This window comes from Hemicordylus capensis, chromosome 1 (assembly GCF_027244095.1).
Source record: "Hemicordylus capensis ecotype Gifberg chromosome 1, rHemCap1.1.pri, whole genome shotgun sequence".
NCBI classification, from domain to species: Eukaryota; Metazoa; Chordata; class Lepidosauria; order Squamata; family Cordylidae; genus Hemicordylus; species Hemicordylus capensis.
In genome coordinates, this window is record NC_069657.1 from 73953209 (window position 1) to 73981075 (window position 27867).

At 42.0% G+C, this 27867-nt stretch overlaps 1 protein-coding gene across 1 annotated transcript; it reads right to left on the bottom strand.

Moving 5' to 3' along the window:
• Window positions 1–223: 223 nt before the first annotated feature.
• LOC128335058 (cytosolic phospholipase A2 delta-like) lies at window positions 224–27214 on the bottom strand. Its single transcript, XM_053273234.1, has 13 exons — window positions 27190–27214; window positions 26109–26222; window positions 24009–24046; window positions 20572–20707; window positions 18996–19132; window positions 17662–17884; window positions 16985–17102; window positions 15521–15658; window positions 12342–12449; window positions 10780–10971; window positions 10011–10177; window positions 5938–6124; window positions 224–1145 (listed from the first exon to the last, which is right to left on the bottom strand). The coding sequence occupies exons 2-13, from the start codon at window positions 26166–26168 to the stop codon at window positions 937–939; spliced, it is 1713 nt and encodes a 570-aa protein (XP_053129209.1). The 5' UTR covers window positions 26169–26222; window positions 27190–27214; the 3' UTR covers window positions 224–936.
• Window positions 27215–27867: the final 653 nt, after the last annotated feature.

Consider the following 27867-nt stretch of genomic DNA (forward strand, 5'->3'; position numbering starts at 1 on the left):
ATTTCTGGGGTAACTGCTGCAAAGGGTCACGGGAGCAAGGAGGGTTAACACGCACCCCACCTGCCTATCCCTTTTGCTTTTAAAATCAGACCTCCAGATCCCATTTTATAACATAACGATGGCAGACCTGATTTAAAGAAGCAGGTCTGCCATTGTCATGTGTAATTTTAGTTTTCAGATTGCGAGCTCTTTTGGGAAAGGAAACCATCTTATTTATTTATTTGGTTGTGTATTTACTTATGTTGAAAAGTATATAAATTGTAATAGTGATTGTGGCTGTAGTAATTTGGCCTTGAGGAGCGTGTCTTGTGAGAATCAGATCTCAAATGCAGACCAAATGCAGGCTAGACATTAAAAAATATAGCATGCACTGGCACAAAGTAATTTCCCCTCAGCCATTGCCAGTGCTCATGTTACATATAGCTTATGACCACAATCATTGTTACTGAATGTATCATGCAAACAAGTACACAAAGTTCTAATACCGGCTGATTATATATATGCCTGACTTGAGCATTCAGTGGTATGTTTTACCCAGACTTCTTTCCCCTCTTTTTTCCCAAAGTATCTTTTAAGTGCTTGAAAAAGGCACAAGCTTGTTTTTCCTTGATGCTAAGATTCCTTTGAAGCAAAGAAGACAAGCAAAAGCAAGACAAATTTCTCCATTATAGAGTTCTTATGCAAACTTCTAAGTCTGCTTGCTGAGAAGTAAGTTTCATGGAGTTAAATAGAATGTACTTTCTAATAAGTCTGCAGCCTTTGGCTATTTTAGGTTTTATGGCATTGACTTATCAACCTTTCTCTTCCTGCAAAGGAAAAGCAAAAGAGTTGATGGTATACCAGGACAGAGAAGTCAGGCAACAGTTGAGATCCTAATAGCAGCAAGCGGGAGCAGGCAAAGAGTTAAAGGAGATCAAGTGGGTTGGATGTTTAATTTCACTGCCTCCCACATTTTTTCCATTCCATGGCAATGGAGAAAGCCTGAAGTATCAAGTCTCTGTTATTCTGGACATTATAATCAGTCAGCTTCAGGAGTTTGTCAAAGTCCTCCTTTGTGTAAGTGAAATTCATCAGGTGGTATGGCCAGCAATAGCCAGCAAGCAGTACTTTGCCTTCTTCCATCTCTGGTTGCTCGCGCTCCACCCCTGAGAAAACAGAAACCATCTAATTATCTCATTTAGGAGATACTTCTGAAAATATGCTTAAGGCTAACTTCAGGAACTTATAAACCAACCTGGGGTGTTTTCTTTTGTTTTGTTGTTGAAGTCATTTGAAACAAGTGACTGGTTCTGTGAAGAGTCACCCATTCTTATAGCATGTCTTGTTTGTAGTTGATTTTGAATCATAAAAGCTGGAGAAAGGTTTAGAGTTGATTCGCCACCAAATATGCTGGTGGATCTGGGCCCAAGTCAAACCTTTTCACACTGCCAGTCTCTATGTGCTAATTGGGATTAGGTTGAAAACCGCACCAGCCTGAGTTGAGATGAGTCTCAAGAACACACTGTGAATTGTTGATTTGTCATGAAGTAAAAGAACTTGACTCCATGAAAGTCAAATCCAGAACAGCAGAGTAAGGTACTCTTGTAATAAATGTTGAAGCTATTCACACAGGCAGCCAAGCCCTGGCTTTGAATCGAGCCCAATCCCAGTGCTGCCTCAGCCCCAAGCCTAGGAATTTACCTCAGGTGCAAGTTCACCCTTAACTCCAGGGGGGTCATATGTGCAGGCAGCGCACACACACACAGAGCCGGGTGGCAAGAGCTCACAGCTGAGGGGGGATCCCTCAATGCACCATGCTCCTGGTGCGGTGCATTGAGGTTTGCTGAAGGACTTCATCATCCATCTCCCTGCTCTGCAACTTGCTGTGGCACCGATTGTGTGCTGAGCGAGTGGCAGAGCCAAGAGATCAAAGTTGTTTATGTACAGGGAGGCAGGCGGGAGGCAGGAGTACAGGGAGGCCGGCTTTACACCCCACTCGCTTATTTGGTCATGTTGTGGACCATCTCCACATCTCTTGCTCTAAGTTTAGTTTTTGCTTCAGGCAGGGGTGTACCCTTAATTAGGCAAAGGGAGACAAATGTCTCCTGGCCCACAGCCTCTGAGGACCCCCCAAGGCCAGTCCTTGCCATTTCTCTCCCCCCCCCCCCATTTCTCTTTCCCTTTTTTTAAAAATTGCGGCAGCAGCAGCAAAGTGGCCCAGTACCCACTTTTTTTCATTTTTCTTTTGGCCTCCTGCCTGCCTCCCAGCATGGCTGCTCCTGGCCATGCTTTGCACAGACTCACTCACTGAAACTGAGAGCATGATAACTGAGTGACGTCAAGCAGATACAGCAAGCACAAAAACACATGAATTCGGCAGCGGCAGCAGCAAGAGAGGGTGCTGGAGGCTGCCTGGGGGCTGCATAAAAGCCTTGTTTGTGTCACCGACAGACTGACTCAGAAGAAGGCAGGGGGTAAAGTAAATGAAAGTTGTACTAGGCAGGGGGAGGAGGGGAAGAAGAATGTGAAGGAAAAGAAACTGCCTGAGGGCTGCATAATCGCCTTGTTCTGCTGTGCTGACTGACCCTCAAGAAGGCAAGGCAGGTGGAGGACGGTAAGAGAGACTTGCGAGAGAACAAGTGGAATGTGAAGGAAACAAATGAAAAAAGAGGGAGAGATGACAAGAAAGGGATGGGGGCTGCCTTGGTACTGCTGTCTCACAAGAAGGGGAGGAACGATGGAAGGTAAAAGAAATTTTTAAAAGTAAGCATGATGGAGGTAGAGTTGGTGTTCAATGTGGGATCTTTCAGGCTGAGTCATCCATTTGATAAGGGGCTTAATAAATAATAAATAAATGCTTTTTTAAAAAAAGATACTTGCATCAAAATAAGACTTTGCAAATCAATTGATGATGGAGATTTTATTTTTTTTTTAAGCTGCTTTTCTCTCCTGCACCAGAAATGCTTAAATCCTAAGAAACTGGGATGACTCCATGTATTCCATTCTGTGGTCTGGTTTGAAATCAAATTAGTGGGGGGAGGCATGAGAGAGATTGTCTAAACCGATTACTGGTGGGTGACTTCTCCTTCTGTTTAGCATAAATGGCACTGGCATAGCTCAGGATAGTGTTTGTATGATTCTTCCTTCCTACTTTTATTCTTACAACAATCCTGTGAGGTGGGTTAGGATGAGAGAGAGTATCTCATTTATGGTTATCCCCTGAGCTTCTTGGCTGAGTATAGAAGGATTTGAACCCAATTCTCCCCAATTCTCATCCAACACTCTAACCAGTACACCACACTGGCTTTTAACTAAGTGGGGTACTGAGTGCAGGAGACAAGGAGACTAAACTCCTTATTTTAGCTATGAAAAAAGTACTGGAGTTGCTAAACATTATTAAGGTTGGCTGGCATAAACTAAAAAAACCACACACCATACAATAGTGTTTCTTCATAGCAGCACCTATGGAATCTTACATAAACTTACTCCATCGTAAACCTGTGTTCACTGGGATGAACAAAAATTTATTTTTGTTCAGGACTGAATCTGTCCCCTATCAATTGGTTGAGATATACGTGCAAATGTGAAGTGGAAGAAAGGAAAAAATGTGAAATCCATGTTTTCTTTCATATTTGTGGATATGTGTGTGTACACTTGTATCTATAATGGCACACAAAATGTGCACACATTGCCTTGATACTGCTGCCCAAAACAAAACTCATTCTGCACGTGGATGAAAGAAAATAAGTGGAAGTCTGGTGCTGAAGGCTGGCTGACATCCAAAGCAGAAGAGCAGCAGCACTGGGTGAGAGAGGGTGGGAATCAGAGCAGAGGGGCAAAGAGCAGACAAAGAGCCCTGTGGCATGTTAAAGCAGAAGCAGGCATTGGGTAGACTGGCAACAGAGAGTTGATGATTCCCACTAATTTAACAAGGCCCCAGTTAGGAACATAGGAAGTTGCCTGAGTTTTTAAAAAAACAAACACATCTCTACCATGGCTGGCCTTGTGCTAATTGCTTAGCTTTCAGCCTTGGTGTTCATTACCAGCATAGTTCCCTTTGACTAGGTGTTTGTGCAGTTCTGCTTTCCAGTGTTTTTTGTTTTATGTTAGAATCCCTAATCTGTGTTAATTAGGGTGTATGTTTGTCTGTTAGGGATCACGGGGCTCTAGTTGTGTAAAAGAGCACATGTTTTGCATGCAGAAGGAAGGGGGGTCCCAGGTTCAGTCCATGGCATCATCAGATAGGGTTGGGATAGGGCCCCTGAAATCCTGGAGAGCTGCTGCCGGTCAGTGCAGACAGTACCAAGCTAGATGAACCCATGGTATGACTCGGGCAGCTTCCTATGTTCCTAACTGGTACCTCATGCAATGTGCAATTGGGCAAGACAGTTAACACAACTTTATGGAGAAAGCCCTCCATAGTATTCTAGTGTTTCTGCTAATGAATATTTGCATAAATATACTTGTTTTGTATTATTATATTCTTGTGAGTGCAGTTGCTGTTTGTGCCCCCAAGAACCCATGTGTTAAAAATTCTGCGTGTGTCACTGTGTGTCTCTGTGTGTGTAAGTAGGGGGATAATGCTTAAATGCTGCGGGGGGGCTCCAGCAAGGGGGGGCTTTCCAAAGGCCTCTATATCCAGACTCCAGAACTACCTAGGTGCACCACAGCATTCAAAGGACAGACTCTGCAGAAGTCCGGATGGCAGAACCTCCCCAACGTGACCTAAGGTGGTGTTTTGATTGGTCAATGTGCCCAGAAGGCGTGGCGAGCATTGAGTTGCTCATGGCTTGTATGAGGTGGGAGTGGGCTTGAGGACTCTGGCACGGGGTGTTTGTAGGTTGTGATGTTTAAGCGCCACCAGTGAAATTCATGATGCTCTTTACGTAAAGTGCTTTCTAAGTATGTGTGACTGGGTTTTAAGCATAGTGTTTGGAATCGCTTACCTCGCCCGCCCTTCCCCAAATGTTTCTCTTAAAGTAATGTCTAGTGTTGTTCTAGAAAAACAGCCTGTTAGTGTTCATCATCTTCCTTCAAGAGGAGGGCTCAAATGCAGATTATTGAGTGGGCTGGGCGTTGAATCAATTCCATGCAGGCTCACTATTTTTTAGTAGCATACAAAAATCATAGGTGGCCATCGGTTGATTAAGGGGAAACATCCAAAGTAAGGTAATAACTTTATTGGGACCAATTAAAATATCACAAGTGAACAATGAAGTTATCTTTTTCAGGCTGGATGTTACAGGAGGTGTACAGGAGGTTAAGACTGATAGGACTTGAGTAGAGTGTGGGGGGGGGGGTCTGCCCTGGAAGAACTCTGGGTTTTTTGTTTTTTAGTGCTGGACATAGATTCAACTAACCGGAAGATTTTATATTAAAGTGGGGCAGGGCAACCATTTTTTTCTTTGTCCCAGTGGCACCCCGTGTACTGAGATCTGTTCTGCACCTAGCTGAAGGTGAAGGAGACGAAGGCAGCAAAGGGCCCATTTTAAACTCTTATATCCGGGCCCACTTCAACCTTGGTACGCCCCTGGCTTCAGAAATAATCTGGAGATTTCCTTAAAATAAAACCAATTCTACAGATATTGTAGAATTGATATCTTTTGTCTTTCACACACTCATTTTGAAGTTGTACCAGTCCTGTATGGAACTTCTTTATGTTGAGTCAGACCATTGGTCTGTTTAGCTCAGTATTGTCTACACTGACTGCTAATGGCTCTCCACGGCTTCTAACAGGGGAGGTTCTTTCTCAGCTCTACCTGGAGATGCCAGGGATTGAACTTGGGATCTTCTGGTGCAAAGCAGATGCTCTTCCATGGAACCACAGGCCCTTTATCATCCTTATCACGCTGAAATGCAGATTTTCCAAAAGCTTTGCTCACTCCTGCCCTAAAGTTACATTACTCCTATGTGATATGTTACAAGACTAAATATTGTAGGTCTAAACATGAAATTTACCTGGTTCTTTGAATTTCTGGAATGTATCATTCACAAGTGGGAAGTGAAGCACAATAGGAGCATTTTTATTCTCATCATCTACAAACAGGTAACACTCTTTTGGATTCTTCTTGTCTTCGTCACTCAGTAAAATCCTGGGGAAAGGAATTCCTTGCTTCAAGCAGTATTTTTCTGTTTGTTCTATAGACTATAGCATTAAAAGAGAGAAGATCCTTAGAACCCAAACAAAATAAAGGCTATCCTTGCATTAACACATACTAAATCATGTAACCAGTTACAGGAATATGAATGAACCAAACAGAAAGAAGAAATGCAATAGGTGTCATGATAGTAGACAGTAGACTGCGCATCAAGCTAGAAAACCTAGGAGGACCAGAGTCCTCCACCCAAATCCTGTGGGTGACAATACAAGGCCTGAAAGGAAATGTGCTACTGTGGACGTGCTATCACCCTCCAGATCAAAATGCTGACAGTGACTGGGAGTTGCAGGAGGAAATCAGGGAGGCGTCAAGGGGAGATGGGGCAGTAATAATGGGTGACTTCAGTTACCCACACATAGACTGGGTAAATGAAGGGAGAGAATCACCATACATGCAGGGAGAGAATCACCAAGGAAGTCTAACACAGACACTTTGAATTTCAGAAGAGGAAACTTCTCCAAATGAGGAGTGTGGTGAAAAGAAAACTGAAATGGAAAATCAGGAGAGTCACTCCGCTCCAGAATGCATGGAGTTACTCAAAACCACAATACTAGAAGCCCAGTTAGAATGTATACCAAAAAAGAGAAGAGGTAGCACTAAGTCCAGGAGGGGGCCAGCATGGCTAACTGGTAAAGTCAAGGAAGCCATAAAGGAGAATAACACTTCCTTCCAAAATTGGAAGGCCTGTCCAAATGAAAAGAACAGAAAGGAACACAAACTCTGGCAAAAGAAATGCAAGGTGCCAATAAGAGAGGCAAAAAGAGAGTTTGAGGAACATTTAGTTAAAAGCACCAAGGGCAATAACAAAAACTTCTTTAAATACATCAGAAGCAGGAAACCTACCAGGGAGGCGGTTGGACCGACAGACAATGAGGGAGTGGGATTATTAAGGAACATATGGAGGCTGCATAGAAGCTAAATGAGTTCTTTGCATCTGTCTTCATGGCAGAGGATACTGAGCATATACCTGCTCCTGAACCAGGCTTTTTAGGGATGGAGGCTAAAGAACTGAGTCAAATAGAAGTGACAAGAGATGACGTTCTGAACTGTCTGAAAATTTTTTAAAAATAGCAAATCGCCAGGGCCAGACAGCATCCATCCAAGAGTCCTCAAAGAACTCAAATGTGAAATTGCTGACCTTCTTGCTAAAATATATAACTTATCCCTACAATCAGGTTCTGTACCAGAGGACTGGAAAGTAGCAAATGTAACACCGATTTTCAAAAAGAGATCTAGGGGCGAACCAGGAAATTACAGGCGGGTTAGCTTAACGTCTGTTCCAGGCGAATTAATGGAAAGCATTTTCAAGGATAAAATTGTTAAGCACATAGAAGAACAGGCCCTGCTGAGGGAGAATCAGCATGGCTTCTGCAAAGGTAAATCTTGCCTCATGAGCCCTTTGGAGTTTTTTGAGAGTGTCAACAGGTGTGTGATAAAGGTGATCCGGTTGACAAAGTATACCTGGACTTCCAAAAAGCTTTAGACAAAGCACCTCATCAAAGACTCTTGAGAAAACCTAGGAGTCATGGGATAAGGGGACAAGTATATCTGTGGATTGGTAACTGGTTGAAGGACAGGAAAAAGAGAGTAACTATAAATGGAGAGTTTTCACAATGGAGGAAAGTAAGAAGTTGGGTCCCCCAGAGATCTGTACTGGGACTAGTGTTTTTTAATTTATTCATAAATAATCTAGAAGTAGGGGTAAGCAGTGAGGTGGCCAAATTTGCAGATGACACCAAACTATTTAGGGTAGTGAAATGCAAAACAGATTGTGAGGAGCTCCAAAAGGATCTCTCCAAATTGGGTGAGTGGGCTACAAAATGGCAAATGTGGTTCAATGTTGGCAAGTGTAAAGTGATGCACATTGGGACGAAAAACCCCAACTTCACATATACACTGATGGGATCTGAGCTGTCGATGACTGACCAGGAGAGGGCTCTTGAGGTCATGGAGGACAGCTTGTTGAAAGTGTTGACTCAATGTGCAGCAGCTATGAAAAAGGCCAATTCCATGCTAGGGATCATTAGGAAGGGGATTGCAAATAAAACAACTAATATTGTAATACCCTTATACAAAACTATGGTGCAGCTGTACTTGAAGCACTGCGTACAATTCTGGTCACCACATCTAAAAAAGGACATTGTAGAAGTGGGAAAGGTGCAGAAGAGGGCAACCAAGATGATCAGAGGCCTAGAGCACCTTCCTTATGAGGCAAGGCTACAACACCTGAGGCTTTTTAATTTAGAAAAAAGATAACTGTGGGGAGACATGATAGAGGTCTATAAAATCATTCATGGTGCACAGAAAGTGGTTAGAGAGAAATTCTTCTCCCTCTCACTTAACACTAGACCCAGTAGTCATCCCATGAAATTGACTGCCAGGAAATTTAGGAAGTACTAAGTTTAGGTACTAAATTTAAGAAGTACTAGAAAGTACCAACAACCGGAAGTACTTTTTCACACAATGCATAATCAACTTGTGGAATTCTCTGCCACAAGATGTAGTGAAAGCCAACAACCTGGATGGCTTGAAGAGGGATTTGGATAACTTCATGGAGGAGAGGTCTATGAATAGCTAGTAGTCGCAGGGCTATAGGCCAGCTCCAGCCTCAGAGGCAAGATGCCTCTGAGTACCAGTTGCAGGGGAGTAACAGCAGGAGAGAGGGCATGCCCTCCACTCCTGCCTGTAGGCTTCCAGTGGGATCTGGTGGGCCACTGTGCGAAACAGGATGCTGGACCATATGGGCTTTGGGTCATGTTCTTATGTACTGCTTCCATAAGGATCTGCTGTGAGGCTCTTGCAGACTTAAAAGGAAGCTCCAACACTGCCCTGAGGCAGTGATTTTCTGCAGGTTCTGAAGAAAGGATGGCAATTGCCATCTCTGAACAAAATTCCAAGGTGTTTTTTAAAAAAAAAAATACTTCCCGAAGTTGAAAAAGCAGTTTGAGGAATTTGGCAATATTTTCCTTCAAGTTTCCCTTTAAATTGCTTTTCCATCAAAATTTTAGGTTGAGGGAGTTTAGAGACCAGTTAGGTGTTCTGTGGGCCAGCTTTTGAGAAGCAAAGACTATGAGGGATTATTGTTGTTGTTGTTATTTAGTATTTATAGCCTGTTTTTCATTTTAAAAAACACCCTGCCCACAAAGACTCACAACATACACACACACACCCATCAGCTACCACAAGACCAGCAACCAAATGGGATATTAGTCTACTGTAAAGGCATGGTTGACAGAGGCAAGATACATACTTGAGAGGCATGGGCAATGCAAAGGGATATACCAGTGCTGAAAAATAACCAAGCATTGCCAGTGATACAACAAAAGCCTCCATACTGAGTGAAAAGTTGAGAGTAATCCTAAAACATTTCACCAAATCCACAAGTAGGGTCTTGCATGTTCAAAATGTTAAGAACCAACATCAGGTGTTTGTTTTTCTACATTGTAGTACAATGACTTATAAAGCTGCTGCATCCCCTGCTAATTTGGCAAAGAGGCACCGTGGTGATTCTCTTTATTTAGCAGGGGGAGAGTAACTGGCCCTATTCACCCCCAGTACAGTACTTCCAGTGACTGTTGCTGGTGTCTATCTTACGTTTCTTTTAGATTGTGAGCCCTTTGGGGACAGGGATCCATCTTATTTATTTATTTCTTATTTCTCTATGTAAACTGCCCTGAGCCATTTTTGGAAGGGCAGTCTAGAAATCGAATAATAATAATAATAATCCTTTAACTTGCTCCCAACTCAATATTAAGAATGAAGATTTAAAAGTTGACCAATGTTTAAGTAATAGCTGCTCTACAATAAATGTTATGAATCCTGGAAAGTGTATAAGGAAAGCAGGTGGCTTCAGAGCAACAAATTAAAATTGACCTGGAAAGGGGTGTCCAGGGAGTAATCAAATGATAAGATGACATCCACTTTCCTCTCCTTCTTCAAGAGTGGGGGACAACTCGTGTTGATGAAATATGCAGCATCAACCAAGCAGATGCCATTTTCTGATGGAGTAAGTTGATTAGGGAATTTGTCCAGTTGACAGTCTGAAAGGCAGATTGTGTAGTTAAAGCAATCATGTAAACCAATCTGATTTTTCTGATCAATGAAAGTTTCACAAATGTTTCAAGAGGAACTGAGGAACATCTTCTTTCACAGGTGCTTTTCAAAGGAAGTGAGAGGTGACACCATCATGTGCCACAGCCACACTATCACACAGCAGCTGAGAACAGTCTCTGTTGCATGGAATTTCCAAGACAGAAAGCAGTATGGTAAATTTAAGTTCCTTTTAAAGGAAAAAAAAGCAAAACATAAACCTGTTCACTGACAATACACATCACCAGAAGCAAAGGGAAGACAGGCATGAGGAACATATCTTATGCCTGCTGAAGATCTCTACCTACCTATCTACCTACCTATATATTTAAATAGCACTAAGAATGTTTCAGAAAATAGTGTTTATAAATATATCTTTAAAAAAACAAACCCACAGTGGTCTTCTGAATACTAAACAAACCCTAGGCTTTTTTTAACTAAATCACAAGAATTGTAAAGAAAAGATATTTGTTTTCTAGCATCACTACAAAAAGCTGCTGGATAAGCTAGTGAGAGAGTACCAGTACAAAATATGACAAGAAGTGGTAGTTACCTTTCCACGTAGAGAATTGACTCCCTTGGTAGTAGTCCTTATGCATATGGAAACCTTTAAGAAAGTTATGGACATGATGGTGCAATGGACGATCAGTTAAAACGTCCTTTATAATCTTACAGAGCATCCCATCAGGACACATCCAAGAGGTTCCTAAGTAGGTGGAGCTTTCGGGTCGAACATGATTTTTCTCTGCAAAAGGGAAATGAGGAGAGGAAAAAGACAGGCCTTGTTGCTACATTATGACACAATAGCAATAGAGAAAAACAATTAAATAAGTAACAATGAAGATGATAATCCATGAATCATATATAGATGCCATTCATATGACCTACCAGCGGGTGGGGAGAAGTCTTTGCAAACCTTGCCTCCCTCCCCCAAGATGATCATGCTGTGCTTGGTGGGAGATTAGAGTGCGCTCCTGCACGATCAGCGCTGCTCCATGGAGCAGGGTGGATCACTCAGAGGCCGGAACTCATTGACCTGGCCTCCAGGTATCTCACCAAGCTGAGTACAGTGCACTGGGGGATTCCACCAGGGGACGGATGCTCTAGGCCCCCATCTCTGTGTCTGCAAGCTGCCCGCACTGACACATGATCCCAGCAACCAGGTTAAGGGTGCATTTGCACCCTTAACCTGAGCTAAGAACTGGGCTTTGGTGCTGAGTTTGGCACCACAGCACCACCAGGATCGAAATGGATCCCAGCAATTCTCATGGGTAGTCAAGGTCAGCCCAGCTTGGCTGCTCATGAGAACAGCCTCATAGTATATTGAATTGTCTTCCTCTGTCTGTGTATCTGCTTCTTTTCTTAAAGCAGGTGTGTAGCATTGTTTACAAATAGCATAATGGAAAGAGTTTTCAAAACTTTATACTTGTGACAGCCAGAGCACTTAGACATCAAAAGAGGCTAAATATGACCCTAGCATTCCTTCAACTGGATTTTTTCAATGAGATTTTTCTAGAATAACTAAAGCCCAGACATCACTCACCTATTGTGTACATCATTCCATGCCACCTCAGCATCTCTCATGTTCATGTATATGTACTGCATGCAATCTCTACAACGTTTGCACTGTTGTACAATAATATTTTATAACATGGAGACAACTGCCACAGAGTATTATTTGAAGGTTCACATGTCAGTTGTTTATGTACACCAGTTCTTTCTCTGACTCACATGTTCTATCTACACTAGATTTAAGCTCTCTATTCCTGGGAACTGTGGTTCTGTAAGAGGGTGGATTAAGGGATTTCTAAAAGAGAATCTTAGCACCTCACCAAACTATACATCCCAAAAGTCTTTGAGGGGAAGCTATGACAGCTGAACTTGTTATCAAACAAAGATAAGATTGTAGTGTAGAGTCTAGACATGCCACACCAAAAACAACACTACACTGCCTTTAATCTCTTCTGTTTCTCTGATTACACACTGGCTGTGGCTGTGTTCATATGAATATAAGCAAACAACAAATAACCTTATGTACTTCTGTAAGGATTTATGAGAGTGCTTTCTTGCTGTAGTGTCTGTTCACTTACATTTTAAACCAACATGAATACATACCAATGTTCCTTATTTTGCTTTGAATAAGTTTCTGCCAAGCTTCATCTGTACTGCTCAGTTTATTCCAGCCATCAAGCAGATTCACAGCAAGAATATTGCTCCATAATGCTGCAGGGCCAAATAGATTGAGATAAATCAGTTCGTATTGGCGCCATTTCTTCCCACTCAACTATTCATAAGCCAGACATTTAACAGTAATAGATTATCTCAACCTAACTACATGAAAAAAGTAGAATCTACAAAAGTGGAATCTTACCATTGCCTTCTAAAGGGCCTTCTCTGCTGTTTCCCATAGGTTGCGGAATGTGCTTCCCGTGGATATAAGAGGTAGGGATGGGCCCAGACCGGTCCGGAGGCCATTGTAAAGGCCTCCGGACTGGTCCGGACCTGGGCGGTCCGGTTCGGGTGGGGGGGTGCCTTTAAGACCAGGGAGAGGGTTCACTTACCCCTCCCGCCGCTTTCCCACTCTGGCACTGTAATTTCAGTAGTAATTGGGGCGGCAGGATACCTCCCTGCCGCCCCTTCCCCGCTGTCGCTCTGAAAAACTCCCAGGAGTCCTTTGCGCGTGTGCACGTCACAGAGACATGAAGCGCGCACACAATGTGCGCGCGCGCAAATGACTCCTGGGAGTTTTTCAGAGTGACAGCGGGGAAGGGGCGGCAGGGAGGTATCCTGCCACCCCAATTACTACTGAAATTACAGTGCCAGAGCGGGAAAGCGGCAGGAGGGGTAAGTAAACCCTCCCCCCACTCTTAAAGCCACCCCCAACCCCACTGCTGGACCGCAGTTTGGCAGTTCCGTGCACACCCCTAATAAGAGGATTGTCTTCTTTGAAAGCCTTCAGGAGAGCCTTGAAGACCCATCGTTTTAGCCTGGCTTTTAATAATATCTAGTTTTAATATTATCTAGTTTTAATTGTAATTTTAATTTTAGTTATTTTATTTATTGTTCAGTTTTTATACCACTTTTCATAATGCATTTCAAGGTAGTTTACAAAAGTTAAAATACAATAAAATTCTGTAAAGGTTACATTTAAAACCTTAAAATTAATTAAACATTACAACTATAAAACACCAAGAAACTTTAAAGGTGTTAATGGGGAAATAGTACCCATCAACTCCTTATCTTTTCTTCCATATCTGGAACCTTGAAAGGTGTAATTTGACCCTGGTAATAAATATGTTTTGATTCAACTGGATTTATGGAACTATGGGTTATATAGAGTCAGGGGTTTTTTTTAATGGGGAGGGATTATGTAATAGGGAACAGATTGAGCATCAGATAGGTTATCAATTACTATGGTTATTTTGGTTTCAAATTAAATCTATTTTGAGTAATAAAGAGACAGTAAATTCAGTAACTCGGTCACTTACACATTTTGAAAAATTAATTCTGTCTTATCAGGATCAGCCAAAAGGGGTAGTTTCCAAAATTTATATACTACTGTTACAATTAGAAATAGGGGACCCCCGCAAGAGCTTTGAAAGATATTTGGGAAATGGATTTGGGAAGTCCTATAGAAGAGAGTAAATGGCAAGCAATCATTATGGAAGTCTGGGGGATTCCTGTCAGCTTCCATGCAAGAGCTACAATGGAAGATTTTACATCGGTGGCATTTAACTCCAGTAAAATTAGCATATATTTCTCATAATTATTCTGCTTAGTGTTGGCAGGGGTGTAAGCAAAAGGGAAAATTTTATCACATGTGGTGGGCTTGTGAAAAGGTGGTATGTTTTTGGCAAAAAATATTTGGAGAAATAAGAACTATAATGAGACAAAATGTGGAGTGTTCTCCAGAATTAGGGTTATTACATATATTTGTAGGAAATAATGCCAAGTTAAAAAATAAGGAACTTGTAACTTTTTAAATCTTGGCAGTGAAAACACTAATTGTTCAACAATGGAAGTATTTGTGTCATTTAACAATTGAGCAGTGGTATAATAAGGTGTGGTCAGTTGCACTCTTAGAAAAGATCACTGATAAGGTTAGATTAATGCAGGCTGTGAGAATAGAATTACAGTTTCACCATATTTGGGCAGTTTATGTTTATTATATTAACAGTACTAGATCTGATTTTGTATTTTCTTGTGATATTTGGAAAATATGATTGTTAAATGTACTGTGTTATTATGTGATACTGTTCTATGTTATTATGTGAATACTGAATATAAATTAAAACAAAAACAGAACACCAAGAAACAATTAAAAAGAAACAAATGCAAGAAGGCTGAGAAACCTGTAGCCTCTAGGAGGTAAAAGCCTGAGAAAATAAAAAAGTCTTTAGTGTGTGTTTAAAAAAAAAAAAGCAACGAGAAGGCCCTATCCCCTGATGATTTTGTTGGGCAGGCAAAAACCCTTGGAACAGGGGTGGAGCCACCATTGGGCCAACGGGTTCAAAGACATTTCCCCCGTGTCTGACATCAGACGCGGACGTGCAGGTTTAGCTCCCGAGCGGGGGCCACGCAGCCCCTTCAGGAGTTAAACTCCAACTCCTGAACGGAGTCTCAAGGCTCCGTTCAGGAGCCAGACCATGCCCCGCTGCGTCTGACGTCAGACACAGGGGCGTGGCTAGCCCCCACATCTGACATCGGGGCGGGGTCAGCGGGGCCACGGCTGCACACAGGCCACCGGTGGTCAGGCTCCGCTACTGCCTTGGAGTCAGGATTAATCCCACTTAATCCTTTTAAGCAGGATAAAAATAAATAATAAATCTCATTTTAATTGTTTTTTATTTCAATGTAAACTTCCCTGAGCCACCTTTGGAAGGGTGATATATAAATCAAATTAAAAAATGAATAAATGAATGAATGAATGAGGAATTGGTGTATAAGATGTATAATTGTTACATGCACATTTGTTTGTTTGTTTGTTTATGCATAGTCATTAATCATTTAGCAATTGCAAAAACACAAATAGAAAAGTTCAAATTATATACAGTACATACTCCAAGAATTCAAAGGTGCCACTGTAAGAATACGTTACAAAGGCTGCTCTTTGTGGGAGGGGGAACTGTTGACCAATTGGAATCTCTTTACTTTGACAGGATTTCCTTAAATTCTTCATAATAATTAGTACACAATTCTAACTGAGTATCTTAGTACTGTATACTATAAACCAAGTATGTAACTTTGCTTTTGAGATAAAAACACGTCCCTCCATAGGCACTTAAGACAATTACCTTCTAAATAACAGATACGGGACTCTGGGTTCTTCTTCATTAGTCGTCCCATGAAGAATTCACTTCCAAAATCTTCTGAGCGAATGTATGCACCATATTTCAGAAAACCAACTTCATAAGGAGAAAATTCACACCATTCTGTGAACAGAGTATCAGTCAATACACTTGTTATCTAATTGTGAAAACAAGCCTGAAAATATAACTAGCTGGCCTGGGTGCTGAGCATCTGCGCCTCTAGTTCTCCCCCCTCCTCTGCCCTTGTACTTGGCCCTCCCCCATCCCTCTTGGCTCTTAACCCGCTTCTCAGCCCCCCTTCCTCATTCTCAGCCCTCCCCCCTCCTCTCCCCTTCCCTAACCCCCTTCTCAGCCCCCCCTCCTCATTCTTGGCCCTCCCCTCTCCTCTCCCCTTCCCTAACCCCCTCAGCTCTTCCCCCATTCTCTGTCATTTTTCCCCCCACCTTCCCACCCCCTGCCACTTTCCCACCTCACACTGCTTCCCCACTTCCCACACTGCTACTTCCCCCATGCCACCACCTTCCTGCCTCCCCAGCCACCACTTTCCCCAGCACCACTTTCTCTCAGCCAGCCGGCTGACTGGGCGGCCGTTAGCCTGCCAATTCACTTTTTCCCTGGCAGCTCGCTTGCGAACTCTCACGAGAGCTGCCACACATGGGATTAGCAAAGGAGATGTTTAAGAGAATTAAACAGAGAGATAGTGCTACATCTAAGCCCACATATAAAGGAGTACTATTTGATATATGCATTTTCTTTGTCATACTTTCATCCCAGCATTTCTCATAGACGTTGGAGTGGTGTACATTTTATTCTCAACTCTGTGAGCAAGTTCGACTGACAAATGCCAATTTATTCAAGATTACAAAGTGTGGGTTTTGAACCCATTCTCCTGAGATCGGGGAAGGGAAGTATAATTATTAGCATATCTCATTCATTCTCACAATAAGCCGTAGGTGAGGCCTCTATTTTATACATCAGAAAGTGAAGTCGAGAGAGAGAAACTTCACCAAAGTCATCAAGTAAGTCCACGGCTCCTGGACCAAGACCAAGGTCATGATCCAAAATATTTGTTCATACTCGTGTAAAAGAATTGCACATATAGCCCAAGCTTTCTTTGCTACTGAAGCCCCAAACACCAATGAGACAAGCTACTATTCCATTAAGTAATTTGTCCTGTCATTTAAGATAGTTGCAGCAAGGAAAGCTACACACCCTCTTCCCTAGCTCACACTTGATGACTCCTTTTAATATGAGCTCAGGACTGCCACTGAGCTCCTTACAAATGGTAACCTCTTTGGATTGTTTTGAAATCTCACATATGGAGCTCACAATGTTTACATGAGCCTACACTACCGGATATAGAAAACCTAACTTGGCAGAAAGTGTTAAGAAAAACAACTATCATTTTCATCCCATTTTTTGAGTTACAATTACACTCATAAGAATTACCTTTAAAATCAAAGGAAGAAATGTGGTTTTCTTTCACATTAAGGGCTAAATAGAGCGGTAGGGGATTCTGCCCTTGATTCACAGCCCGCTGCTGATCAGAAAGTTTAAAATCATGCACCTAAACAGAAGAATACATTAGGAGCTTGAAAATCAAAGAGAAAGTAATGATTTGGAATTCAACACTGCATACTTGCACATTGCTGGTTAATGACCAAATTTGAATTGAATTTGTTCTTTCTAGCCTGTTTTTCCAATTAATGCATGATTTTGTTGTTGTTTTTTAATGATGATCAATAAGAAATAACACAACATGGTTTTATTATTCTAAGCTGTCCTTGGACTACAGTGAAGGTGCAGGGTGAAAATCTCTTAAATAAATAAACAAAATTCAAACATTTACATTTATAAAGAAGACATTTGGATGCACTAAAAGGAGATAAACAAATTTTGAGCAGGAAGAAATTATGCCATTTTTAAAAGATTATACACATGTATTTTTGGACTTCTTTTCATCTTAAGTGTGCCCTTACAACTCCAAATGAGAAGGAATTAATCACACCTATTTTTATAAAAACATATGCAGATACTATACCAACAAAAAGCAGCACAGAAGTGCACATGTGAAGCTGCTTTTTATTACTGTCTAGTCAGCTGAAAAAGTTCCAGCAGTTACATACCTTATCATGCAAGATATCCTCAAGAGCCACTGCCCACAGATCATTGAAAGAAGTGGAGATGCCCTCCTTAGCCCTCTGGCTCAGTTCCCATTGATAATAAATCAGATGCTCCAGAGAAAAAGTGTTGGTCTTGTTCTTTGTCAGGTGTTTCTTGGCCTCACCAATTGGCCTTCCCAGATCTTTTTGGGACCAATTAGAATCTTCATATAAATTTGACATGGTCCTAAACAAAGGGTTATAATAAATAAAACACTTAGATAAATATACTAAGATCACATTCATACATACAAACACACTTACTTCATTGTAAAAGATCCATATTTGTTTTGCCAAGAATTAGGCTGTTACACAGAAATAGAAGCATTAATAGAAGCATGGACGAGTCGTGCTTCTGGTTTCCATGACTGTGTGATCATATGTGAAGTGGTACCTGTAGCCTCATCCATGAGCCCCAGAAGATTATGGAATTCCTTCTTTACATTTTATATCAGGAACAGAAGTAGCAAAAGTACAATTACTAATATTTGTTTTCCCTGCCTCTATGTAACATTTGTACTGGCTCTATGGAGACTATAATATGGGATGGTTCTATCTTGAATGTCCCGATGGGATATTTTTCACTGTACTTCCATTCCTGAAAAAGCCTTGCTCAGGAAATGTGAATTGCGTGGTAATAGTGTTTATTATATACCATGTGCTTCTTATGAAACCCCTGCTAACTTGGCAAAGAGGCACCTTTTAACATGTGATTCTCTTTATTTGGCAGGGGGAGAGTAACTGGCCCTATCCACCTCAGCACAGTACCTCCAGTGACTGTTGCTGGTGTCTATCTTATGTTTCTTTTTAGATTGTGAGCCCTTTGGGGACAGGGATCCATCTTATTTATTTATAATTCCTCTATGTAAACTGCCCTGAGCCATTTTTGGAAGGGTGGTACAAAAACCGAATAAATAAATAAATAATGAATGAATAATTTTCCTTTGTTGCAGCAAGGAACACCAAGATGTCCTTAGTGTCCCAGACCCTGGTGTAGTGCATGATGCCTAGGTCCATAGGAGGGCCTTCTCTGTGGCCACCCCTCTTCTTTGGAACACTCTTCGCCCTGAGATTCGTTCGGCCCCCTCCCTAGCTGCTTTTAAGGCCCTTCTTAAGACCTATCTGTTTCGCCGGGTGTTTGCCCTTTATTTTATTTTATTAATTTTTTAATTGGTATTGGTATTGTTGTCCACTGCCTAGAGTCTTTGAAGGCAGCGGTATATAAGAAAATTTCAATCAATCAATCAATCAATCAATCAATCAATTTCCCTTTTCTCATTCCATGCTGAAAATCTCACCAAGCTGAGCCAGAGGTACCGCTGATGTATGTTATGCAGTCCAAAATATTAAGTTTCTTAAGTCCCGAGAGCTGCCCACAAAGAGATGTCATTGCTCGGCATCCACCACCAGTTGCCATGACTGCCACTACTGGAACCTGTTTAAAATATACATATCTATGTAAAATGGTGTATATATGCAAAATGTTTCTATTAGCACTTTCTTTCCATGGGGCATAATCTCAGTTGAGATAGCATTAGCCCCTTTACAGAGAGTCATTAACCAGTAGGTTAACCCAGCAAATAATTCCTGTGCCAGAGAGAAGCACACCACATACATCCTATTCAATAGTTGCTCAGCTGTCTGCCTCACATGTGTCAACTAAACCAGAGATCAGCTCCTTTACTAATAACAATGCCCTCTCTCTCAATACACCTGTCAGGAATTCATTAGCTGTTGTTGAAGGGAGAGTGTGGAGATCAGTTTACAAATACAAAACTCACATCGAAGTCAGAGGCATTCACCAGATAAGGGAAGGCACAAATACTAGCACTGGAGATTAAGTGACACATACTCATTTGTGCATGCACAAAACACACAGACAGAGAGCATACATTTTTCTGTGGAATCAGCTGCATTCTAGATGGCTTGAAATCAGACACCTGATGGGGAAGGGGTGGGGGGGGTTTGACCTAGAAAGGTCTAAGTGGCTTGGATCCTAAATTGCTTCCTCCTCTCTGTCCACTACAGTCTGTAAGGTAAGGGTAACTAACAAATAATCTAAATATGCAATGGAATAATATTACATAGTATACACTTTTCCAGGACATCAGACTGTGGGTAGGGGGTCACAGTTTCTTTCTTTCCCCTACTGTTATTTTACTTTCCCCTTCTTTAGTATCATGGCTTTTAGCGTGACTCTTTTTAAAATGTTATTGGTTTGTGTCTTATATGTTATTTTAATGAATGTATGTGAGGCACTCTGAGGTCCTGTTGAGGAATCAGAAGGTGAGATATAAATATTCTAACTCATTAAAAAAGAATTAACTGTTCCCGCATTAAAAAAACAAAAACAAAACACCTCTCCACACAAAAAGTGAGCACATCAAGAAGAAGAGTTCTAGGTTAGCAGCCCCTGCCCTCATCACCATTCCATTTGGCAGGAGTCAAAAAAAGATCTAGATGGAAATAACTGAGAAGTGAAGCAATGGTTTCACAGCAGGGCTAGTTTGGTATAAACATTTCTCTGTTTCTCTTCTGGTATACACTTCCCCAACATACAGCTCTGTTTGTTTTTTCCTCCTGTGTGCACATTTAGTATGGTGCTGTTACAGCTACACTGATTTGCATACAACACAACTGAAAAATGCTAAAAGGACAAAGAAATTAAAAAATGCTTTAAAAGAAATGCTGTTTCTTTTTAAAACAACATTTACTCTTTATCATTCCTCTCTGCACATTTGTAATATGTGAAGCCACTATTAGGGTATACATAAATATGGATCTGGTTACATTTGCTGTACAAAAACTGATATTACTAATACAAGGCATTCTCTTCCTCACTGCCCCAGATTCCCCTACCCTGCCCTCTCATACCTCATGTTCTAACAGATCCTCTTCTAGTTGGAAGACAGTTTTCAGAGCAGCAGCAACCACTTTCTTTCGCTTGTGTAGAAAAGCCGCCTCCTCTCCACAGAGATCAAATCCCAAACGTATATCGAGGTGTTCTGAGCTGCAACATGTATGAAGAAAGAGATACTGAAGGAATATAGCAGCAAAGCATGCAGTGAAAATCAACATCTCATGATGCATCTCTGCATCTCTATGAAAATCAGCATCTCTTTGATGAAGGTATTATCACCTTCATCTAAAATAGGTGATATCATCCCTATTTTCATCCGTGAAATGTCAGGGGGTATGACATTTTACAAGGTTAATTCTCAAGACCAGTTTATACAATGACGAGAATCATGGAAAAGCTTTTCCTGGAAATACTACTTCAAGTGCTCACATGATTTTAATGTGCACATTACACATACACAGGGGCACCGTTAGGCATGGAAGTGGGGGCCTAGGTCCATGTGCCCAACTCTCCTAGAGGACCCCATGATGTTTCCCAAGGGAAAAGAGGACCCCTTCTCTAATGGCTTGGCCTGGAATTCTGAAATTTGACACAGATTTGGACAGGTTATCATGACTCTGTGTATAGAATTTTTTTTTCCAGTTGCGCAAAACATACATCTCTGAGTGATTTACAATTAATATTTTGAAGAGGATTGGTCAAGCCATTGATTTTAAAGTATTCTAAGTGGCTTATTTCATAATTTAAAAATTACAAAAACTTCTGGAACTGAAGGCCCCGCTTGGACTATCATTCCATCCCCATGTGGAGGAATTTGCCCATTACCTTCAGAAAAAATGGTAAACATTAGGGATGTGCAAAAAATTTCGGGCACAGAACGATCTGTGCCCGAAACGAACAATTTCAGGTGATTCGGGGCTGAACCGAATCACCCCCGATGTCCCCCAATATTTTTCGGGCACGAGCCAAATCACCCGAATTTCGGACCCAAAAAATTCGGGTGATTCGGTTCATGGTTGATTTTTGGCGAATTTTTGAAGTTTTAGTGACTTTGGGGCAGTTCGGGGGCATAGCATGGGATCTGGGCAAAAGGAGTGGGGTGGCGTGGTAGTGCCTAATGGGTGCAGGCTACCACCCCAATTTCAGGGGGATTGGGCAAAGGGCTGATTTTTGGTAAATTTCTGAAATTTTCATGCCATTGGGGCAGAAAGTGGGGCCTGGGGCATAATAGTGGGGTGGGGTGGTAGTGCCTAATGGGTGGATTCTACCACCCCAATTTCAGGTGGTTTGGACAAAGGGGTGATTTTTTGAGAATTTTTGAAGTTTTAGTGACTTTGGAGCAGTTTGGGGGCAGCAAGTGGATCTGCCCAAAAGAGTGGGGTGGAGGCTACCACCCATCCCCAATTTAAGAGTGATTGGGCAGAGGGGTGGATTTTGGTGAATTTATTTTTATGAGGTTTGTCTTCATAAGGTGAAGTGTGCCAAATTGATTACTTCCTCATATTATTCATAGTAATAGAGAGTGTGAAAAAGTGAAAGTGGGGTCATGAGAGTTGTCTAATTGAAAAAAAATCTCATTTGCTATGATACAATGAGAATTCACACCTCAGAAAAATCATTAGGCACTATCTACCAGCCCACCCCACTCCTTTGGGGCAGATCCACTTTCTGCCCCCAATCTGCTCAAAAGACACCCAAACTTCAAATATTCCCAAAAAATCAGCCCTCTGCACAATCCCCCTGAAATTGGGGTGGTAGCCTCCACCCATTAGGCACTACCACCCCACCCCACTTTTTGGGACAGGTCCACTTGCTGCCCCCAAACTGCCCCAAAGTCACTAAAACTTCAAAAATTCTCAAAAAATCACCCCTTTGTCCAAACCCCCTGAAATTGGGGTGGTAGACTCCACCCATTAGGCACTACCACCCCACCCCACTATTCTGCCCCAGCCCCCACTTTCTGCCCCAATCTGCCCCAATGTGCCCCAAAGACATGAAAATTTCAGAAATTTACCAAAAATCAGCCCTTTGCCCAATCCCCCTGAAATTGGGGTGGTAGCCTGCACCCATTAGGCACTACCACCTCACCCCACTCCTTTTGCCCAGATCCCATGCTATGCCCCCAAACTGCCCCAAAGTCACTAAAACTTCAAAAATTCACCAAAAATCAGGGCTTTGCCCAATCCCCCTGAAATTGGGGTGGTAGACTCTACCCATTGGGCACTACCACCCCACCCCAAAATTTTGCCCCTGGGCCCCTTTTTACCCCCCTAATCGATTCAGATGCAGATTAAATCCGAATCCAAACCGAATCAAGGGTGATTCGGGTGACCCAGATTCGGGCACAAAACAGAACAGGGGTGATTCGGTTCGGGTCTGAGCCGAATCACCCGAAAACCCGAATTGCACACCCCTAGTAAACATCATCCCCTTTTCACACATACCCCTTTTTTTCCAGAATGGCTTGGCCTAGAATTTTGAAATTGGACATAGATGTAGGACACTTTGTAGTCCTTGAAGTGGATTAGTCAATCTGTTAATTTTTACTGGTTTGGTTTTTTTGTTTTTTGTTTTTAATTAGGGTTTGGAAATTGGGCACACATGTAGCCCAAGATGGCTACTGTGAATTTTTATTTCAAGGAAATTGGTCAAGCCTGTGATTTTTAATTAATTTTTCCCTACTGCAGTAAAACTGCCAGAAAGAGTTATATCTGTCCATAGAGTACTTCACACCAGTTAAAGTGGAACAAACTGTTACATAAACATTTTTTTTTTACAATGCACTATGCTCAAGTTGGTTTGTGACCCAAAAGGTCTGCATGAGAACTGTGAAATAGATAGATAGATAGATAGATAGATAGATAGATAGATAGATAATGCTTATTTTGCAGGGGAGGGCCCATAAGTTCATTAGGTCCAGGGTCCAAAATTACCTAGCTGCACCTCTGCACATACACATAAACTTTGTCACACATGGAAAAATAGGTGAAATCCAGACTAACAAAGCACTGGTGTAGCTAATGCTGCACTGGTCCTAGGAGTGATTTTCGATCTCATCTTCCCTCTGAAGCCCAATAGCATGCATGGGGCTTTATGCAACCCTGGAATGCCATGTAATGCTGATTCCAGAAATTCTACTGTACCCTAGAGCTTTCTTGTCCTGGCACTGCATGAGCTGTGAAAGTCTTGTCCAAGTTTCTAGGTAAGCCAGGGGCTCCAAAGTAGGACCCAAATCCATCAGCTAACTAAGCAGTGGCTTCTCTTGTACTGCAAAGGGGCCTCTCCAGAAAAATAATATTATTTATTAATATATTATATTATATGATGTTATGTTATGTTATGTTATGTTATGTTATGTTATGTTATGTTATATATTAATAATAATAATAATAATAATAATAATTTGGCCTACATTGAATGGCTTTTTCTCCCCAGAAAAGTGATACTTTACCAGGTTTTTGTGCGTAACTTGAGTTCCAAACTAGTATCCTGAAAATAAAGAATTTTTAAAAATCAATACTTATCATTGTGCTCTAAAGCCAAAAATTCAACTTTTTAAGATCAGTTTGCATGATCATTTCTAACTAGAAAATTCCACAAAATGAAACATCTCTGTAGTTTTCTGGTGGTTCTTCTTTACAAATGCACCCCCACATGATGAAAAACAGCAGTAGCTATAGAAAATCTTTCTACTGAAAATTAGCAGTGTATGTGTGTGGTTGTATTTGGCAGCACAAGAATTTCCTTCAGATGTTTACCACAATACCTATGCAGGGCGGGGGACAAAACTGCAGCACCAGGTTCTACCTCAATCTATGCACATTTATAAGAGATCTATGCACAAGAGAGCCAGCGTGGTGTAGTGGTTAGAGTGCTGGACTAGCACTGGGGAGACCCGAGTTCAAATCCCCATTGAGCCACGATACTAGCTGGATTACTCTGGGCCAGTCACTTCTCTCTCAGCCTAACCTATTTCACAGGGTTGTTGTGAAAGGGAAACTCAAGTATGTAGTACACCGCTCTCGGCTCCTTGGAGGAAGAGTGGGATATAAATGTATGTATGTATAAATAAATAAATAAAGTAAGTAAGTAAGTTATTGTAAGGTCTGAAAAGACTTTTGTGGGTAGAAATGTTTGCTGTCATGGAGGGAACCCTGCTTTGTACATGCTGAGGTATGATGAACATGGGAAGAGCCTGCTACTGTGATGTCATCTCCGCATGGGGATTCATTGGGCACACTAAAAACAACTGAAAGGGACTGATGCAGGCACATGAGGCACTCTTAGCCTCAGTCCCTATCTGGGGTTAATGTTACTGAATGAATGTACAGAGTTTCTATTAGGGATGTACACAAACTGGTTCGGAGGCCATTCTGCAGGCCTCTGAATCGGTTCGAACGCAGCGCCGGCTCAAAGTTCAAAGCCAGCGGGAGTACCTCTTTAAGGGCGGGGGGGTGCACTCACTCCTCCCACCACTTTCCCCCCACCAGCGCTGTTATTTTTAGCATCCCATCGGGACGGCAGAATACCTCCCTGCCACCCCATTGCGCTCCTTTTCCGGACATTACCAGAAGTTGCCGATGCGCCTGGGTGTGCGTTACGTGCGTGTGCCCGTGCCAGTGTGCGCAGGTGCATTGGCAACTTCTGGTAATGTCCAGAAAAGGAGCGCAGCAGGAAGGTAAGCTGCTGCCCCAACAGGATGCTAAAAATACCACTGCTGGCAGGGGGAAAGCAGTGGGAGGGGTGAGTGCACCCTCCCCCGCCGGCTTTGAACCACCGAGGAGTGGTTCTGTACACATCCCTAGTTTCTATATAGATTCTATATATACCATCTTTTCCCCCTTACTCCTTTTCTATCCTAACAGTATTTTTCAATTACACAGCATTGTTTGCTGCACTCAACATGCTTCACATATATTAGCTCTGTAAATATATGTGAAACATGTAGAGTGTAGTTAAAAAGTACTGTGTGAATGCAAATTATTGTAAGGATAGAACTAGAACAAAGGGGAGAAGATGGTGTACTAATTGGTGTCTAGGTCTTTAATAAAATGTTCTGGCTTTATTATTACAACAATTACCATTTGGTGCTGCAGTCTTCGCATATTGGCTGACATACAGACCAAGGATGCACCAATGCAGTGAGAGAGAAGCCCAACAGAACTTCCCAATTAACTGCACCAGTGCAGCGAGGAAGTAGCAATTTTTTGACACCCTTTCCCCAGGAAGCCCTCTGTGCCACCCAAAAATATATCCCTGAGGACTCTGTAACCCTCAAGCACAGAGGGCTTCCTGGGAGAGGGGAGGGTGCTAAAAGTTGCAACTTCCCCACTGCACCAGTGCAGTTAGTTGGGGGGTTCTGGTAGGCTGCTATCTTGCTGCATCCATGCATTCTTGCTCTGTTGGTCAACCATTGCTCTTAAGGAGGCTCATTTTTTTTCACCTGTCAGGATTCATGATTCTGCCAGGATTTCAGGATTCCATGCGCAATGTATCACTCTCAGTCCACTCTTTCAAGATCCATTCCAGTATGTATGAGTTAAAAACTTACCGCTGACACAGGAAGATTTACTTTTACCTCCTGCCTGGGAGAAAGTAATTTCAATGGCATTGTCAAGGATGCAGAGAAATTTTGCTTCTCTTTTCCCCCATTACTTGAGCAATGCTGAAAAGAAAGTTATGTTTTAACATAAAGCATAAGAAAACAATGTGACCAGTTTATTTTTCTTCTTAATATAACATTATTTTTAAGATGGTTGGTTTTAGAGATTCAATATCCCAAGCTGAAGCTGATATAGGGTAGCAATTTAAATAACTTGTCATTTAAAACTCACAGGATTTGCATATAGAGTGTCATCAACTAATTGAAACTTTGAAATTATACATATATTATCAAGATAATTGCATTAGATGGGCAGCAATTTGGAGTAAAAGTAATTATATAATCAGCATCAGTCAGCTCTGAAATTAAACCAGCTATTTTACCCTCCCTCTCCTCTGACATCTGATTTGCTTGTGGTAGAGAAGGAAGGTTTTGCATGTGAGCTGCCCAAGAATCTCAATCCAGGGCTTCCAGAAACTATCTTCACTATCTGCCTTTGGAACCTGACACCCCTTTCCCACCTTGAACTTCTGCTCATAGCTCTTGTTTCTGGAACTCAACCTTTTTCCTGTCTTGGGCTATGCTGCTTGCCTTTTGCTCCCCTGCCTGATTATTTATTATCTTCTGACCTCAAGTAAACTCTTTCATTGAATTATATTGAAATTGATGGCTTATGAAGGGTTCGGAGCAGAGCATCATGAAAGTCACTGGGGAAATAATGTGCATTTCTAGTTGGTACCGGTATCTGCACTGGATATTGATGGCTCTTTTCTGCTGGTGCTTATCATGGGAGACGACGCAACTTGCATCAGCATCCAGAAAAAACATTTCATCAGGAAAGTACTACCGGCAAGAATGTCTTGGACATTTAAAGCCAGCTGTCTACTAGGCTTTAGAACTAGGAAAGAGAGATCAAGGAAGTATTTATGACTGCCACTGAGTACAGCAAAGTACATTTTCTACTCCAGTTTTGAGTGTTATTACTAGAAGAATTAAGTAAGAAGAAATATTTCCAACAACAATCATGTACCCGCAGGTGAGCATTCAATTCTGGTTCCCAGTGTGTTGGGTAGTGGAAGTGAAAGGTCTCTACCAGTCCAGATCCCAAAGTACTTTTCCACATATCTTCATAAGAACCTTTCATTCTCAATTCAAGGTCATCTTCCTCTACAAAGCAAAGCCCAAAAAAATCGTATTGCCGACATCAGTAAGTGCCGAATCCCATTAGTATCATACCTTCCATTATTTCACTGATGAAAATAGGGACATGCTTGTGAATGTATAGCGGGTGTGGCAGGGGCGTAACTATAATCATGTGGATGTGTTCAAAGAACACAAGCCACCTGCTCATAAGGAGGGCCCTTATGATCACTGAGGGCCCTTCACCTATCAGCCCTCATCAAGCCCCCCACTCCCCTCCAATGCCATATGAGAGCTGGCACTAGACCTTCTGTGCCACTGCTGCCTTATTCCTGCCACTGCCTCCGGCCTCCTACTCCTACCTTCACCACCACCCACTAGCATTTCCCAGCTGGTTCTTGTGGTGGCAAGTGAGTAGATGGGCTATTTCCTCTCTTGCAGAAACACAAGAGTCGGCCAGGAAATGATGGCGGGTGTGATAATAAAGGCATGAGGTGGCAGGAGGAGGTCATAGCAGTGAGGCAAGGGGCAGCGTGGAGGGGGTAGTGCCAACCCCCACATAAAATTG